The sequence below is a fragment of the Coturnix japonica genome, chromosome 7, assembly GCF_054131305.1.
Source record: "Coturnix japonica strain WE chromosome 7, WE-NBRP24, whole genome shotgun sequence".
In the NCBI taxonomy this organism is placed as follows: Eukaryota; Metazoa; Chordata; class Aves; order Galliformes; family Phasianidae; genus Coturnix; species Coturnix japonica.
This window is the reverse complement of record NC_140669.1, coordinates 12,385,691-12,405,283: the sequence shown is the minus strand read 5'-3', so window position 1 is coordinate 12,405,283 and position 19,593 is coordinate 12,385,691. Positions and strand designations below refer to the sequence as shown.

Sequence of the window (19,593 nt, the reverse complement as noted above, 5' to 3'; positions counted from 1 at the left end):
GGGCCAGGCAGCTGCTACCAACCACCAGCGTTCCCAGGGCAGCTTAAGCCTGGGATCTGCATTTTGTATTCTCTGCCAGGCATCTAGCAGATATTGAATACCAGCCTCCCTGGAGAACCTGTAACCTCCTTATGCTTGACTGGGTGAAAATAAACCAGAGCCATGCTTGTATCTGCTACCTGAAGAGGCCAGATGATGCTTCTCTGAAATACGCCAAGACCTTGTTGCTGTCATTATCATACCAATTTCCTGAATGAAATCCTGCCTCTTTTGTTTTATCTGTTTTCTGTCTTACTAGTGACAAGAATATGCTGTACCAGCTACAAAAACAGGCCCTGTAACTTACCTAAGGGATTACTGTTTGAAACAGTATCGGAACGAGGAATAACAGTAACAATGATCACTGACAGTCCCGCCCCATCACTGGCACATGGAGAGGTACTTCTGTACTGGCTTAGAGGACAGTTTGATCACAAGTCCAGTCATCTCAGCATGGTAACCTCACCTTCACAACCAGCTTGGACTCTTCTGTCTTCTCTACTTTTTGTGTTTCTCTGCACTGAGCCAATTTCTGTTAAGCTTCTATGAGCATGTAACTCTTACACACAAATATTTTCACGACTTTTCCCTTTGCTTCCAAGCTCTCCACTTGAAGATCCTACAAAACAGTGTCTTCTGGCAGGAACCCTGCTGTCACCATCTTGCTCCTTATACCTCTGGCCAAAGGCTGGTCAAAGGCCTTCCCATCCCTCTGCACAACTCAGCCATCCTCCTTCACCTCTAGTCCAGACTATGCCTGCTGCTGCATAAATCATCTCACCTAAGTAAAGAGTTTTGACCATAACCCACCACAGTTTTCATAAGGAATTTTAAACCTCCCTCTGCTGCTCTGAGATTGCTGTGACCTTGCAGCTTACCCCACCTGGTAGTAGTTTTGGAAAGTTTTGAAGCAGAAGCCATGTCTTCTCTAGCTGTAAGTTCACATTGCACTGATCAAATGCTGCTAACACCACCTTTTGCTTTATCTAGGAGCAAGGTAATTGTCTACAAGAAGTAATTCAAAACTACCTGCAGAACATTTGTCAGAAAATTAAGACGTGGCATGGCCAGCTTCACATATCATGGACTACTTGGCTTGATGTAAGCCACCACCACTTCACATGCCTCCAGGGGCTAGGATGATTTGAACCCTCCATATCTGATAAGATACTTTCCTTCCTGGTATCCACACCCACAGCCTTCAAGGGCCAAAACTCTCATTTCCCATTCTCGTGCCATTGCTGGCTGCTGTAGCTTTCAAATTCCCATGCGTCTGTGCATGCACTGGGCCACCAGACCTCTACCTCACAAAACACAAGGTTAAGTGAATCAAATTCAGGGATAGGTTTCTATTCTGCCTCTTAACTACCGGAGGATTTTGAAGTTGGAAAGGAATAGTTTTTCACTTAGGTCACAGCAAGGAAGAATAAACTAAAACCATCTTTACAAGAGACATTGCAGATACTGGCAGTGAGGAAAGGCCCTTTGGGCTGACACTTAGAGAAAGCTCATTTCTGCCCCTGCTCAAGTGCTACAGAGGTTAAAGACCTGCTACAACCTGCCATAAAAGGCAAAAACTACATTAATAGGAAATGTGTTCCCCTCCCCCCTTCCAAATGTATTTTTTATGAGTAAACATTTCTGTATTAAGACTTACTGTCTTCAAAGATCCCTTTTATGTCCCAAAGGTAACCATTTAAGTGATCTTATAACAGCCGTTACTTATCTTTACAATGGGCAATGCACATGAACTCAGTGTCTGAGACTTTCATTTTGCTATATATTTTTTAGTAACCACATATAAATCCAGCCTGTTTCGAGTGTCAGTGACTCTATATGGCCAAAAGACAGCCTTGGATCTTATTTCAGCTGCTAAGACATTGTTTTGAGTGGAAAGAAAACTAAAAGGAGCACAGAGGGGGGCAAAACTCCTCTTTTTTCCTCCCAACCCCTTAAGCACACTCACAGAAGTACAGCATACACAGAGCTCAGGAAAAGAGGTGCAAGTGTTTTTTACACGTTCAGCCAGCTCATATCTATTTTAAAAGTCACTGCTCCACCATTTGAAATACAGGACCTCGGATGTTTTCAGGCCATCTTTGTAACAGCACGCAAAGGTTCCTTGGGAGTTTTCCAGGGGGGAAAATTTGCACCAGATCAAACAATAGCATTGACGGCTTCTCTGCAGCTGACTACAGTATTAGTGTGCACGTGCACAGCAGGCTAACGGGAAATAAAGCTGAAACTCAGCTTTTCTCTGAAGCTGTCATCCCGAGTCAGTGATTTTCCCCTTCTGCCATCAGCTGGTCTCCAGAACAACACCTTTTCCTAAGAGTCAAATTACAGAGGACTTTGATAAAAAACACTGGTCCACTGGTTGGGTCAGGGTGAAATCTTGAAGTTCTGCAAGCTCTGTAAATTCAACCCCGTCCATCCAAGTCTTTGTTCAAGAACTTGAACCTCAGCAAAAAACAATTGAGATTACATATGTAGAAAACACCAGTAAACTGAATAATAATAAAAATTAAAATAAAATATTTGGTTTCATTACAAGAGATTTAAACAACCATAAATAACACTGTGTTCTCCAACTGTGTTTTCCCAGACTAAACTGCTTGGAAAATTCTCTTGCTTCAGATCACAACGTAACTTAACTCCTTGGAATACACTCAGTCTCTCCACAACAAACACTGAAAATGCCTTCGCTATGAGAACTTAACCTCACCTTCCCTAACCCTGCAAATCTGTTTTATTGAGCCCCTTTGACAACAGCAGGTTGACGCTTCAGAAATATGAACGAGGTCACCCCGTAAGGCCGCACTCTGGGGCAGCAGCAACTGCCTGCGTGCAGTGGGGAGGGGGAATGGCAGCTTCCATGCATTCTGACCTGTTAAGTGCTTCAGTATGACCGATGCCATAAACATGCTAACCAGATGCTGATTGATGGGCCTTGAGGCCCAAAGAACAACGCAAGTTCATTATGTAAACGGGGGAGTGAAGGAAGTCAAGCAGCCTTCCCAAAATCATGAAGGAAGTTTGGGGCTGGATCAGGAACTGAAACTAATTTTCCCCAGGCTCAGCTCTGCGCCTTCACCATAGGGAGCCACCAAAAAATTGGGTACCTTCACACAAGCAGCCTCTGGGAGTCGGGTCAGCTTCCCACAACACATAATAATTTCTCTCATTAAAATGAGACGTGCAAGCCAATGCCTGAAGTCCTCACCTTCGTGTTTCTGTTTTTCCTTTGAAGTGTGGCTATAAATGCCTCAGAAAGAACATCATCAGCTCTAGCTGCAAACTGCTATAAACAAGATTCAGCTTAACCTCAACCCAGCTAAGAAAGCACTTCACTTCTTCACACAGAACACCAATATCACCCCAGTAAGCATGCAGACGTGGCAGCTGCGTGGTTCCCCCCATTGCAGGTGGCCCTCCCCACTGAGGGCAGCCAGTAACAAAGGGAAGGCTCAGACACAAGAGCAAATGAGAGAAACATCACCCCAAAAAACCATCACCTGGGGAAAACTGAAATGTTTCCCAAGACTTCAGAGCCAGCCCTTTCCACTCTCTCCAGGGTTGGAGCATCTCATTGCATCCAGAAGTATCTCTGCACTGGTTTAAACAACTACGCTAACGTAGCACTCACAGAGCCAAGGCTTATGGGCAGATATCTCCTCTGTTGGATGGTTTTCAGGAACCCTCATGCACTGAACTTTTATATCAATACAACCGAAGTTATTAAAACATCAACATTATCTGTTTACTTCGGGATGCATCTGTTGCAAGCTGTGATTATTTCTTTTTGAAAATCTGTCACAGTCAGGAGCTGATCCATGCAAGAACAGCTTTCTGGCCCAAGCAGTACTGTTCAATCCCTACAAATGTTGCTCTGTTTTAAAGATCAGATATTAGTGACAGAAAACATAAATATTGTTCTTGCTTTACTCCTGCTCTTATTTATATTTTACTTAAAATTGGAAGCATTTTCAGGGGAATGGATTCCTAAAAGCAGTTGAGATTCCAGAAGAAGAAAAGAAATGTAAAAAAAGGAGAAAAAAAAAAAATGTTGCTCATTTCTTTCAAACAAAACTTGCCTGATTTCAACAGGAGTCACAGAACACCCAGTGTAGGTTGGTTTGAAACACAGATAAACTCTCAAGTTTAACATAAACCTAGTCCAGTTTGTGTGAAAAGACTACCAATCCAATTCCTCCACAATAGAGCTCAACTTATGATCCTGACTTGGGCTTATTTAGCTTGGAGAAAAGAAGGCTATGGGGAGACCTCACAACAGCCTGATAGTACTTGAGGGAGGCTTACAAGAAAGAAGGGGAACAACTTTTACACAGTCTAATAGAGATAGGACAAGGGGGAATGGCTTTATACTGAAAGAGAAGAGATTTAGGTTAGATGCTAGGAAGAAACTGCTTACTCAGAGGGCGGTGAGGCCCTGGCTGCCCAGAGAGCTTTGGCTGTCCCACTCCTGTAGGTGCTCAAGGCCAGGTAGAATGGGGTGTTTGGCAGCCTGAGCTGGGGGGAGGCAACCAACCCACAGGGTCTGGAGCTCAATGACCTTTAAGGTCCCTTCCAACTTAAGCCATTCTATGATTCTGTGATTTATTCTCTGCCATCACTGTTAAAAAGCAGTCATCCTGCCAAAACAGCCTGTACAGAGTTCCTAGGATCTTGATTAATTTCAGAATTTAAAGTTTGCTGTTTCTTAACCACTGGCTCTGGAAAAATATTATTTGTTGACATTTGCTAACTATTAGCCTTCTGCCATAAATGAGTTTGAACTCAGTAAAATGCTATAAATGCCACTAAGCACTTTCATAGCCTTATGCAATCTAAAGGAATAGTATTGACTTCAGAAAGCAGATGTTCTCACAGGCAATGTATGATCTGTAGAAAACTTAAGTCCAACTCCCTTGAGGGAAAAGAAACATCTCCTCAGTTCAGCAGATGCACATAAGAATTTGAGTCATTCAGCACCAAGTAAATGGCACATCAATGAGACACAGAGAACTTGCTTGTGGATAAGGTGACCAAAAGCACAGGGGCTCAGCTCTCTCTGTCACCACGATGCACAGATGCACCACCCATATATGAACTTTCAAAATCAGAGAGATGACTGACTCTCAACATGTCCCTGAAGCCTCTGAGCACCCTACAGTCATCCTGGCCTTGGAAAATCCTTCCCTGCCTCTCTGGTTCCCTGTCCACAACAGGGGAGCAATGTCATCCCCCTGTCATACCAGGATGTTCATACGTAAGAACTATTCAGGCACTACTGAGACTGAACAATGTAAGAGAAAAACCCACAGGATCTGGGCTCCCAGACAGCACAGTTCACGTTCCCTTATTAAGAAAAGCAAAACACGGTGCATGCTCACCAGCACATGAAATCACGTAGTTTAAGGAGGAGGCAAGAAATACCAAGTCCTTCTTTCACTTTGAGGTGTGCAGCTGTCTTCTCAAGGCCACACAGAATTCTTTAGCAAGTGTGGGGAATATGAACCCCACTTCTTACTGCTGTTATTGAATGCACAGCAATTCTAGGAACATTTTTCTCTGCCACTCATCTGACCTCAGGAGTAGTCCCACTGCTCCGCAGAGGCAGCTGTGGAACGCTCTGCCAAACCCTATCAATTATTTAGCGTCAAAAGGAAGACTTAATCTGTGCGATAAAAGAATGGATTTTATCTAAGGCATGTTCTCCTTAAAGTGATTTACACAACCAGCCTCTCTAGTCACTTCCCTTAACGTAATTATTTACTTTTGCATTAATAACTTTCCTCCACTTGGGTTATTTTTCGTAGCCCTTTGTAGCCTTTAGAATTTACTGTTTTTTCTTGCCTGTTTAGCAGGGATTTTACATTGCCTCGTCTTTCTGTTCAAACACTTCTGTCAATGCTGGTGTGAAGCTGCAGCAACTCTAGGAAGCTGCTCCCCCAGCTATGTTGATACCTGGGGCTGACTTTGACTCCAAACAGGGAAGCCATGGGGTGAGCTTTCAGTTCAGAGCTGGCAGGCTGGGCTCTCAGCCCATTCATATGGCTATGGGCCGATGAATGTGAATAATGACCTTTAAAGCATTAATTTCCCACCTTGGCTCCTTGCTTTAACTTTACTCTGCACAAATTTGGCCAAGCCATGAAGACTTGGATCTGCCCACCTGATATCAGCCACCCTAAATCAGGCAATGTGACTAACTCCACCCTAGTGTTAAGGGAGCCCAAAGAGGACACGTAACATTTAGGGAGCCAGCCTCTGGCAAAAGAATTCCCACTCTTGGTCCCTGATGGTAGTGGCAGGTTCATATGCCATGGTTGGCGCTGGGAGAGTTAACTGACCAAACCAGTGCAAATTTCCAGATATGGTGGTAAAAAAGCTGACATGGAGGCTAGAAATACACGCTGTGACAAAATGCTGGCAGCACATAAGAGACAGTCTAGGAAAGCATCACCATAAATATAATCCATTGTCACCACTGATTTTCTTGTTTGACTACAAGTCAACCCCAAAGTATGTGCTTAGTGTTGCTTAAAAGCCTTATATTTAAGTACCCTCTGAGTGGCCTTTCACTGAAGTCTAAACTGAAAAAGATGATACATCAGCACTTACCATAAGCTTTTGAATCTCATGATGTAATAGAAAAGAAGAAGGCATTATTATTATTATTACTATTATTAACAATGATCATAACATACAAAAATCATTCAGGTAAAACGCTTAGTGGTTGGGATCACCAGTACCATAAGACTAACTTTTTCCATTTTTAACCCATAACGCAATATGAACTGCACAGTCTGTAAACATGGACGGCTACTCACTGTGAGGCTGTACCTCTGCTCACAAGGCTGGTTGCCACTTGGAGAAACCCAATGCAGGGTTTTGGGGAAGGGATTTCCCCCCATGAGGTAAAAAAAAGCAAGTGAACAAGTAGTAGGACTCCTCCAATCACTTGACTAAATGAAGACTTGCCTAACAAAGATGTATTGTTGACTGTGAGTTAATGCTAAAAGTTTGGAAAGGGGAGAAGAAAAATTGTGGTTTTGTGGCATGATTTATGGCAATTTTAACTACTAAAACACTGTTACATATAACTGAAGAAATCAACATTCTCCCCCCAGAGTGCTCTCCAACATTCCTAAACGCACAAAAATGGTACAGCATGGGTTCCATTTCAACCATCAACACAAGGATTCCCTCTAAGCTATCCTAAGAGCAGATTTCACATGACCAGTGTGCCACAAAGTTTGCAGCCATTTACAGCCCCTTACAGCCTGTACCTGAGGAACAGCATCAATGCATCAGCAACACAAGAGAGTGAGTATCTGGGCTTCCCAGAAGGAAACAATTAAGTCCACAAGAGAGACCTGGTCATACAAGGGAGAATCTGGTGAGACAAGGGGCTTCTGGTGACAAAGAAGCCCACTTTCAGACCCAGTGAAATTACACCTTTTAATACAATTCTTGGTTGCTATCACTGTTCTGGCAGTTCTGCACTGAAGCCCCACCTGAGGTGGAAGCCACTGGCTATGTGCAGTAGATACACCCTGGAGGCAGCAGCTGTCAGGCACATTTTACAGTCTAAATTATTGTATTTTCTCATCATCCTGTTTGACCACTTGCCCTTTTCCTCTTGTAGCCAACCCAGGCATTTTTAAGTTGCGCAAAGCAAAGCAATACAGGGCAGAGAAACTAAAAAGGTGCTTATGCTGGTTATATCCCCTTTCCTGGAAAATGTGAGCAACATAACAAAACACATACTTTGGAGATCCCTGCCCCTCCTGGTAGATGGAGGAGATGACTTCATAGGGGGCTGTTCTCCTTCTAATTTGTCTGAGTCTCAGGCCACACAAACTATATATTTTTTTCAGTGTAGTGAGGTCTGCTGGGATGCTGGCATTTCCTCCTCCTCATTTACATGGCCTTCCCATAATCCAGCACTGAGACCAGCTGAACTGCACAAGGTCTCCCTGCCAGCGCCACTCGGGCTTGCTTACAGAAGACCTCTGGAGAGTGATGGGAGGTGCCCCTTGCCCTTCTCTGCCTATGAAAGGGCTGAGTGTGTTGCTTTTGCAGCAGTAAGCATTCCCGCCAGCCCATAAATCAAGTGACCAGACCCTGTCCCAACCTCTGATCCAGTGCAGAAAAGCCCAATGCTTTGCCCTTACAGCACACGCAGGGTGATAAAGTGTGTTTCAACTGAAGCCATAATATCAGAGGAAAGGCGTTACCTCCTGGAAGAAAGCGTAGCCAGAGTCATACTGGTTCTGGAGCTTGGTTTCCCCATGTTTACACCAAATGACTTGTTGAACTTCATTATATACAAAGTATTTCCATAGATCAGAGGCAGGGAGACCTGTGCAACTAACGTAAAATAAATTACCGCCCCATGATAAATGGTTCTATTAGCAATCCAGATTGTTAAACTCAGATACAACAGGATGAAGGGAGCACTGCCCCATTCATTCTCCCCGCGGCAGATACTGAGTTGTAAATAGGTTATTTTGTGTGTAAATAACACATTAAAACTCAGCATTAGCTGTGTCTTTTGATAGAGAGGAAATTGTTCCAAATAAATAATCTTGGACAGGAATGTAAAATAAACCAGATTTAATAGTGCATGCCTGCTGCAGCCGTGTTAAACATGACTAAAATGATAAACCCCAGAATATACTAATAGTAAACTATGCTCTGACATCAAAGTAATGAGGCTGTATTTTTACCCAGCTTTAGAAATGCTAAAATTAGTCTTGACAGAGCCAGACATCAGAAAAATGTTTCAAACATAAACACCATCAATTTGGGAACTCGCTGTTTGTGTCATGTTCAGGGTGGGGTAGAGAGGGAAAGGTGCATTCTGGGTCTTGTTAAAGTCAGACACTTAGCATTTAGGAGAACATGTATTTAATTTTTACTATAAAGTGAGAAAATCGTCTTCCTAAATATCTCTGCCTTTGAAAGAATGGCTCATTTCAGTTTCTCCTGGAATCACACACCTGGGCTTCCTTACGTGTGCCACTACTAGCACACTTCAAGGCACTGGCCTAGAAGACCCAACCTGTTCACTCTCTTGGGGCTGCTCTGCCCCAAAACCTCTTTCCCCTTTGGAGCACCATGCACTCAGCAGAAGTGTGTTCTAAACATAACACATCTTGAGTTGCCCTTCCAGAACTGGAGGCACCAAAAGCGGGAGGCTCTTTTACAGATTGGACTATCACCTCTACACATTGTCATTACACAAGCTTCCATCTCAATCACAAAAACACATGTAGAAACAGAAAAGCACTGACTCCTTAGCTGGCGTAATTTATGAGAAAATAGAAAATTCATACAGAATTCCTTATGCTTTTCTGTAAGGCCGGTTTCTGACGATCTGATTAATTAGATACCACATATAAAAAATGCAAAGAAGAGCTCTAAAATGGTAGCTTTATGACACATGGGTTGTAAGCATGAAGGGACTCTTCCCCATTGACAGCATCAACAGTGCTGATATCTTTTCCTAAAGATATAACTTAACTTGTTCAAGGCTATAAACATTTAGGACAAATATTTTAAGCAAGAGAACTGCTAATGGGGACTGGACATATTATTGCAGTGCAGAAATATAGTCTAAATAATAATATAATTAAAAAGCTATTTTTCAATTATCTAACTAATGCTCAGCTTATTGCTTCAATTACCTTAATTGTAAACAAAGCCTTATAAATCAATTCATTTCTGCAAGGGAAAAAAGAAAGCCCTGTGATCAGAGAAGCATGCCATGTTGGCACTCCATCTGTGTGACTCAGTAAAGAAAGGAGAAATGTGTTGCAAATTACATCTCTTTGCCTCCAGAGCACAGCTTGATGATCTGCAGCATGAGCTGAGCTTTGCTGCCACTTTCTCACATGCTAGTACAAAGAGTAAAACCTCTACAATAAATAAAATCAAGAGTTGGTGTTGGAGGGGAATAAAGACATGATGGTATGTCCGTGAAGCAGGGTGGGAAGCTTGACGGCCCTCCCTTTAAAGTCTATCTAATGCTGTTCCCTCTTTGAGCTGAACAACATAATTAATCTCCATGCTTCGTTTGCTTTCTTCTGTAAGGATATGAGCATAAATATGTATATTCCCAGCTTGTTGTGAGTAATTACACTAGTTTAGTGAAGCAAATATGTTATATTAGTATGAATACTACGTAAGTACCGCTACACAGCCTTTTTGTTATTATCTGCTACATCACATCTTGCAGTTAACTGATGTTAGAAGGCGACTTTGGATTAATTTCTCTACTTAGAAGTGCAGCACTGTGCCCTTTCAGGAGCAAGTGTTATCACTGGGCAGAGTTCAGAAGCCCCCGAGCCCCAACACATGTGTATTACCTGCAGAGCCTGGCGCCTGGAGCCCATCACCAGGCTACTTCACTGCTGGCCACTTCAGGTCATTTATTAGCACTTCTCTTCCCAGCGTGATATAGATTTCGCTCTTTACATCTCATTACACAATGCTTTCATCATGCTTCTCCTGACATCTTCAAACAATCCTCCACTCACTTCTTCACTTCCTCTTAATAAAAGGCGAAATATTGAGCCCGTAAATCATTCCTTCCAAAGAGCACACTGCTAATGTGACACATAAAACTGGATGCCTAAAAACTAGCCCAGCCTCTGGAGTACTGAGCAGGCCAATAGAAATCCCAACCTGAGAGGACTCTGATTTCCATCACATCCCTGTGGCCATGGCACAGCCTGCATCCTCGGCAGAGGCTCTCCCAGTACATGTGCCAGATGGGAAGGTGGTGTTTGTTCACAATAGCACATGAGCAGGCCTTTGAGTTTTAGCACACACTGAAGAAACACTTCAGCTATCAAAGTTTATCGAAGTTGTGGACTGATTTGATAGAATATAGAACAGCTGCTTCCTCATTCTGTGCAACTAAGTCTCCCCAGGTTAAAGTGAAAATGAAAACTGGATAACAAAGGTGTTGAGTAGAAAGGAGAAGCAAAGATTTAAGCATTCTGGGCCAGGACCTGCCAACAGAAAACACAAATTCTTCAGATGAGCTTTGTAAGAAACAGAGGAGGCTGCAGAGGAATTGTGATGCTCTCCTGAGAAACCACTGAGTGGTGAAGGAAGGGGTGGGGAAGGCTTCATTTTAGGGTAGAATCAAACTAGCAGTAAAGTATATTTTAAACAACAACCAAAGAGCTGCCTACAAAGTTTACACAGCTGGGATGTCCCTTGTCACATTCAAGTTGGTGCAGCGCCTTCTAAGTTTGTCTCCTCATGTGCTGCACAAAAGAGACGCCCTGTCCTGGTCTCCACTAAGTACAGCCCTCCCCACAGCAGAAGTCACCAGGAAGGACCCTGGAACTACCCTGAAGAACCACTGGCTCCATGCACGTGTGTGTCAGTAAGGAATGTGGCTTCATGGGGTACAATCTTGCCTGCTCCAAGCCTCAGTGTCCCCAGAATGTCAGCATCACACCCACCCAAACCGAGTCTGGAACCATACGTGAGAATTCCCTAATGGACTCTAACACCAACAAAACCATAACCTTGCCAGAAATACTGAGGTAAATTAAAAAAATAGAGCCAAGACCTGAACTCTTTCTGATGTAACAGGAACAGCACAGATGGAAGGGTCTTTATTTTCAAAGCCCTTGTGTAGAGGTACAACCCAAATTCCTCCCTAACTGTGAAATCTCAGCAGTGACAAATGAAGACGACGCAGCCTGTTTAACTCATTAGAGGGATCACAGCCAGTGCACAACACCCTCCCCAACCCCAATAACAGGGTCAGCCCTGCTTTAACCCTTCCACAGAGAAGCATCTGACACTGCAGCCCTCTACCATGCAGCACCAGTTACACAGCAGCCATAGTGATGGGCTCTCTGATGGGTACCTCCCACCACCCAAACACAGGACAGTGCATGAGGAGTGGCAGTTAGGGGCAGTGACGTTCTGATACCATGTGGTGACACAGCTTCTCCCTCCCATGACCTCTGATGGCTGAGAACCCCAATAAACTCAGCATGTTCACAGGAGGACAGATGCCACTGTGCTTATTAAATTCTTACAGTCTAATGAAAAACACCCCTGCTGCTTTCAAAGTGTGGAAAACATAAAGTACCTCCTTGTGCCACTGCTGCTCCTACAGCTGCTAAAGGAGTGGGTTTCTTCCCCGTCTCTGTAAAGCCATCCCCCTCCAGAACCGCACCTTTTCCTTCTTTTTTCCCAGCAGCAGTTGAAGCAGAAGCTTCCATCTTAGATGTTCATCTTCGAGCTCAGCAACCCTGTGGGACAAAGAACAAAGCCAGATTCTGGTCACTCATAGAACAGACAAAAAGGAAACAGCAGAGCTCAAAAGTAACCTGCAAGCAACAAAGATTTCCTGGGTTCCTAACTGCAGGGACATAGCCAATAAGGCAGCCAGCCACAGCCAACAGGGGCTCAGCCCCACAAGGATATGAGTGACTTGAAGCAGCTGAAGACCTAAAGGGACCAGGACCAACACACATTTTAGCCTCTTTTGAACTCAGGTTAAATCATAGTCTAAAAGGCCTTCCATGACTGAGGGACAGGTGAGCTGCTGGGGCTTAGCATGAGAAAAAAACAATTTGTCTGTCCCTTACAAGACCATCACAACCAAATAAATAAATAAATAAATAATAAAGGAACTAGTTAAAATGTTTCCAGTAGTGGCAACGCAGATAAAAACACACATAAAGTTGGGTTTGTTTGTTTTCCCAATTGGTGTTTATTCAGTATCTTGGTGCTGAACCCATGCCCTCACCTTTTCAGTGGTAATCAGGGTGTAAACCACATCACGTCTGGAGAAGACGAGGGGTGGTAAGGACCAACATCCATTGATTCCTCTCCCTCCCAGCAAAATTCTTCTCTGCTGACCAGGGGAAAATCAGCTGCAGCTTAACCCCCATTATAAATGGCAAATTAAGCACAGGTGAAAGCACCACAAAACAGGAGGCATCCAAGCACAAGCAACATGTTTCTCCACTCAAGACCAGCTGTCCTAACTCCTTCCTCCTCTAATTACCAGCTGCCTTACCACACTGGCCATTCCATGAATGCACTGCCATTCCTGATGGCACCCCTCCAGCACCACCACTCCAGCAGGGTGGTGATCCCAGGTGCCCTGAAGGCACAGCCCCTGTTGACTGCACCACTAAGTGACAGCTATGCGGTCACAATTTGCAGCTGTAAACAGCAAGGCTCATATTAGAAACGATGACACCCATGCAATTACAGGCTTTAGTGATGCTCCAGCGAGCACTGAGGCAGCCCTGAGGTCCTGTCCCGGCATGTGTTGGGTTTGGTGGCAAACATGGGATGGGTTCCTGGGGGCCAGGACTTCACAGCCGTTTAATCCTGAAACCAGGTTGGGTTACAGATCATGTATGACATAAATACACCCAAACTGGAAGAGCATTTGACCTAGGCCTGACAGCCTTGGCTTCTGTTCATTAAGCAAACAAACCTCAGAGACTGCCTTACAAGCCCCCACCTGTTTCTTCTTAGTCCCTGTTTTCAGGGCTTTGCGCTCCCGTTTGAAACCAGCCGCTCACCCTTGCAGCCCCGGGCTGCCCTGACCCCATGGGAGGCTTCCTTGGGGGGCAGTGGGAGGGGAGGGGGAAACTGGAAACAGAAACTGCTCTCTGGCGAAGTGTGCAGATCAGAGCCCTGTTTTCTTTTCCAGAGAGGTGCCTCAAGTGGCATCTCTAAACCTCTGCCACAGGCACCTCAGTAGGGATCCAGCTTTTGAGATGTGTCATTCATCCAACCCAAATTTGACAAGAGATTGGGCCCACATCTAAAAACCTGGCTTCTGTAGTGTATGCTTTGTTGCCAAACAAATTTGGAAATAAAAAAAAGAAAAATCATGTGATTCAAATAAAAGGTTGTATTAAACAGGTAAATCCTTCCTAAATACTAGATTAGCAAAAAAACAAAACAAAAAAAAAAACAAAAAAACCACCAAAACAAACAAAAAAAAAACCCCAAAACAACAACAAAAAAAGGCACCATCTCTAATCTTCCAGGATTTAGGATAATAAGCCTGTAATGATTTTTGTTTTGCCAAGGCACTCTGGGGAGGGCTGCCTGGAGGCTCCCACTTTTGGAGCCTTCCCCCTGGACAGCAGCAACCAAAAGCTGCTCCCCTCCAGCAGCCATCCATCCCAGAGCTGACTGTCCCAGCCCAGAGGACGCACACATCCTCCCAGCCAGACACCATCCTGCTCATAGCAACACCCACAGACCCAGGCAGGGACCAGGGAGCAAAGGGGCACCAATACCATATCTGCCCTGTCTGCAAGGTGCTTTGAGATAATGGAGGCATAGTTGTATGGATATTACTGGAACGTAAAGATATATGGCTGGAGGCACTTGATCCACACCATCCAGGGGTGCAGCATTCATTTTTTAAGCAATGTGTGGTTTGCTTTCTGTTCAATGCTAAACTTTTCTCGCTGCTCTGTGCCACACAGAACTTATAAATTCAATGACAGATTAATCTTAGCAGCGAGACATTTGGCATGAAAAAAGGTTTCACAGGGAGCCTGCATTTTCCTGTAAAGAGCATGCATTTAGGAGTGACTGTACGGAGAAAGACCCCGTGCACTTATTCAAGCACAAGTCCCTGCCCTCCGTCATTACTCAGAATTAGAAACCCAAAATGGATTACTCAGATTGTTCTTAAGGTTTGTAGCATTCTCTGCAGGAGGAGGGCTGGGTAATTGATTTTGACACTAATACCGGCACTATTCATATGCCCTGTAATATAATTCTGCAGCGACACTAAAAAGGCAGCCATCTGAGATCTGAACAAGGAAAGTGCTATATGATTTGCCCTGGACAACCCCAGCTATTTTAACAGCTGTGTTGTATATTAAAAGGGAGAAATCCCAGCAGAATTAAAAACAACAAAGTCACATTTGCCTTTGAGGGAAAACCAGGAGCCATAAACTTTCCTAATAAAACAATCCCTCCTGCTAAGCACTTGGGCAATAGTTGAATGCGCTGTCCCAAGATGCCTGTCTCTTGGAGAGCATCAGCCTGAAAAGGGATGGGCTTTGGGAATAAACAGATCCTGATCACACATACCCCCACCCCGCACATCCTTTTCTTGAAAACACATTTCCTTCTTTGGGAGTCCTTTTTCAGCAGGACTCCCCCACCCCCTTTTCCTCCCCTAACACGACCCATGGCAGCTGGGACAACCCCACCAAGCCCTGTCCTTGAGCACCTGTAGGTTCTGCCCACCACCCCTACACTGACACAACGCAGCATTTGGCAGCTTCTGCTAGTAGCTTTTTAGTTAGGATAAACAAGGAGATGGTCCCACCAGCTCTTCCTTTCGTTCTTCGTTCTAGAGCTAAAGACTTCTGAATACACAATCTGCTTATGAAATTCAGCACGAGCCAACCGTTTTAAATGCTGCCTTTATACAGTGGCTGCTGTGATCCTTTTCAGTCTCCCAGGGTTTGAGCCAAATTATGTTCTCAGTTACACGGAAGTAGCAGCAGTTAACCCAGTGAAGTCATAAGCTCTATACCAGAGCAAAACCTGACCCCTCTATTTTCTTTTATATCAGCAACAGCTTCAAATTACTAAAGAACATTTACTCTGCCCACATGCCTCTACTCAGCACTGGGACTATCCAAACATGCTGCCTGGTGCTGAAGGATCTACAAAGAGCAGCGGTCTCAAGTAGAAGCAGAATAAATGTTAATTCAGAACTAATCAGTTTTGGGCTCCTCCAGGGTTGGTAACACCTGGAAATTAGCACTGTGTGCTGGGGGGGGGGAACATGCAAAGTGGTGGCTCTCTCTGCTTGGAAGCCCCTACTGCCCCATTGTGGATGCCCCATCCTTGGAAGTGCTCAAGGCCAGGTGGGATGGCACCCTGGGCAAGCTGAGCTGGTGCCCCATTTAGTGGCTGGCACCACTGTATGCGGCAGGGGGTTGGAACTGTTTGATTTCTGAGGTCTTTTCCTCCCCCAGCCATTCTGTGATTCTATGATTCTTCCAAGCTTTAGAAGGCTTCTCTGGTGGGTCCTCACCCCCCCAGGAGACGCTGTGGGGAGGGTACAAAAGAAGCAAAGATGTTGACAGAAGTGGCGTTAAGAGCAGACCGTGCAGCTCAGGGCTTCCCTTTTTCTACCTCCTTCCCCAGCTACCACTTAGGGGAGGTGCAATACGAGACGGAAGAAAAGAAGGAGCTTTCAGCAAAGAGAATAGAAAGACAAACAAGTTCTGCCAGCTCTCCTCCAAATGGATGGCTAAAACTGGCCAGACAGCTGGTAAGCTCACAAGGCTTCACCAAGTGGTTCCAGCCTGTGGCAAAAATCACATTACTCCAAAGATTGTGTGGGGGGGGAAAAAGGTGCTGGGGGAGTGACAAAAAAAAAGAAGAAAAATCTAAAACCCCAACCAGGAGAGCTGGCAACACTGCAATAGTTATACAGGCTCTGGAATGTACAAAGACTGAAATCAGAGACTTAGCATCTCTTTTGAACTTCAAAAACAACAAGTCTCTTCAAATCACTCTGTTAATTGGCTTTAAATGAGAGTTCTAAGTTTAATGAACAAATCTTACACGTATGGCATGAAACAGATATGCTTCTAGATGTACTTCCTGATCAACACCATCTGTCTTTTCCATATGGCAACGGCAAAGCAAAAGTATGGGGAAGGATCACTCCTGCCTTGCTGTGAGGGGTCAGGGTGCAGCCGGGACTGCCTGGCTCTTGGCAGCATTCCTCTGTAATGCGATCACCTCTGAATATCACTTCCAACCAATTCCAGAACATCAGGGGCTCTTCCAGGCCCCACTGAGCACAACTCTGCCTACTGAGGTAAAGAAAGTAGGTGAGGTATTGGAAATGCACAATAGGAAGGAGGCGGAAGGGCAAGAGAAATGTTGGCACAGATGACTGGGATCTAGAGTGAGTAACGGGTTCCTAAAGGAACAGGTTGCCAGGGAAGTGGTGGATGCCTCGTCCTCGGAGACATTCAAAGTTTGGCTGGACCAGGCTCTGAGCATCTGATTGAGCTGTAGGTGTCTGTATTCGCTGCACCAGACATTGGATCAGATGGCAAAGATGGAAAATAATGGCACAGGAAAGAGGGAGAGAGACTGCAAAAAGAGGTGCTGCCTCTTTTTGAGGGGACAAACACACGCCATGGCATGGTATCTAGCTTGGAAGGAAGGCACAGCACAGATGGGAGAGAAGCAGAAAATATCCAGAGAACCTTCAAGGAAGCAAAATGGAGAAATAAAAATGTCTGGTGAAAGAGCTGTACCCTGCATAGAGCTCCAGGGAATGCAGCCTGCTGGTATACTCTATCTCCAACAAGATACGAGGTTGCATTACTTCACATAGTGCCAGGTGTGTGATGGGAAGCAATCTGAAATACACCCAAAGAACAAGCCCCAGCTGCTGTCCCTACTTGCACTGACAACAGTGGCCTTCCACTTCTACCAGACAAGGTCAGCACAGTTTGTAGCAGTGGTCAGAAAAGATCACCATCTGCACTATGGCACCCAGTGCCCTGCAACACAAATCCTGCACAGAGCTGGCAGAGGTGGCATAGGACCTACAGGAGCCTTGTGCTTTTCAGGAACGACAGCCAGAGGCCAGGTTATCCTAGGACACTCATGGGCACCAGATGCCAACAGTGAGGCCACAGAATTGAAATATAAATGTTTTTTTCCTTACTAAAGCCATCTACTTTACAGGCTGTGGTTACTGGAAAGGATACGGCATGGAATAAAGGAACTCACACTTCTTTGGGTTTAATCTGCTGATTTGGTGTTTTTCATGAACACTGTCGCTTTAATGTTGCTGTTTCCTTACAAATAAGACCGATTTATAAAGTATCAGATAAACTTGAATCATTTCCCCACTTCAAGCAGATTTTCAAGCTGCCAGCCTGGGAGCCTTGAACAGAAATTATCTTTTAGATGCTGGGCTAAAAACAACTATAATACACCATCAAAACATAGGAGCAGACATAAAAGCTCAAAGCCAGACGCAGATTCGGCACTGGTCCATGCTGAGACATGCAGGCTGGGGTACACAACTTTCCTTTCTCAGAAGTTATCTTTGTTTCTTTCTTTGGAAGAACTGAGATGGATGGAGGAGTGGGGGCTGGAGGGAAGAATCTTTTGTGGTGGAACAGGAAAACAAAGTCGTACCTTTTCTAAGCCAATCCTACTTGTCTTATCATGAGAAATTTTTTATTACACAAATTCCAACCTCTGAAAAACTGTCAAAGAAGATAAGCAAGGCACTCCTGCATTCAGACTCTGTGTTAACTTGCTGCAAAAATATGGGAGGATGCCACCAGGTAAACAAAAGTTGTTCAAAAGTGATGCGTCACCATTAGAATTAGCCCATGAATCTTCACTTGATTTTGTGTTGTTGTTGTAATGGAGGGAGAGTGCTGGCAAAACGGTTGTCTTGTGTTTTTTATGTGAACCCTAAAAGTTTTTAGTTTCCTGTAACGGAACTTTCTGTTCTTTTTTGTTGATTTCTTTATTTTCCCCTCAGAAAAAGGGGGGTAAAAAAGACAAATGTTTGAGATGTGTGTGTGTACTTAACAAACAAGTGTTGTTCTAATTTTAGGACCTTTACACAAAAAGAGGGGGAAAAAAAGAAGCAAAACAAACAGGAAGAACTTGATCAAGACTTCATGCTCTAACAAGAGCAGAAACTGTTAATAGCTAACATGTCAGATAAACCATCTTTGGTGCCTGGCAGGTTTACCTGGGGGGGTAGCAGCTGAACATGGATTGTGTTAAAACCAGCAGTTAAGCTCTTTACAACAAAATTAGTATATAATTCCAAACAGGTAATAATTAACCTATTGACTTTTCAGCAGGTCTATGAGTAAGAGATATAAAGAAAATAAATTGTGCATGTTAAAGTGGAACTGCAAGTCTGATTCCAAACAGAGATGTTGGTGCAGGTTCCACAGAGCAGGTGAGGGCTGATGAAGGAGGTCTGGCTGGGAGAAAAAGAGATGCCTTGAAATCAGAGAAATTAGGGTGAGTTTCTGAGAAGGTGGAAGTGCACGTTCTGCTGGCTGGTAATGACTGAAGGAGAATCTTCTCAGGCTTTCACTTCTGTACTACAAAAGTTTGGACACTTTCAACTACCATGAATGAAACGCTGAATATAAACCATATGCAGTGAAGTATAATGGGTTCCTTTATGTACAGATGGGATGAGTAAAGCTAGTAACTAGTCCATCTACATGACACTGAACAGTCTCCAAAGCTTGGGCAAGAAAACTATCATTTGACTCAAGGAATGTAAAAGCTCCGCTTTGAGAAATGAAAGATGATGGATTGCATTGCTGCAAAAATCCCTATAGCAACTGGGTTTTTGCAGAACATGCAACATTACAAATCTTGGTTTATTTTTATACATTCCACTTAACTTCATCGGTCTATTGAATCTTTCCTCCAGAGGCACACGTGTAAGTATGTAGAAGATAGAAGCCTGGGAAGGAAACAAGAATGTAATTAAAAACA

General features: G+C 44.2%; 1 protein-coding gene across 10 annotated transcripts in view; it reads right to left on the bottom strand.

Moving 5' to 3' along the window:
- The window catches only part of GLI2 (GLI family zinc finger 2), a 187,188-nt gene that overhangs the window by 114,440 nt on the left and 53,155 nt on the right, over nucleotides 1-19,593 (bottom strand). For 5 of the 10 annotated variants that reach the window (XM_015868814.3, XM_015868812.3, XM_085553239.1 and 2 more), the window contains exon 2: nucleotides 12,167-12,329. In XM_015868814.3, the coding sequence (XP_015724300.2) occupies nucleotides 12,167-12,299 (133 nt within the window). In that variant the 5' untranslated portion in view covers nucleotides 12,300-12,329. Of the gene's footprint in view, nucleotides 1-12,166; nucleotides 12,330-12,829; nucleotides 12,936-19,593 lie in introns of those variants that run through there. The other 5 variants (XM_085553241.1, XM_015868818.3, XM_085553242.1 and 2 more) reach the window with 3 other exon arrangements.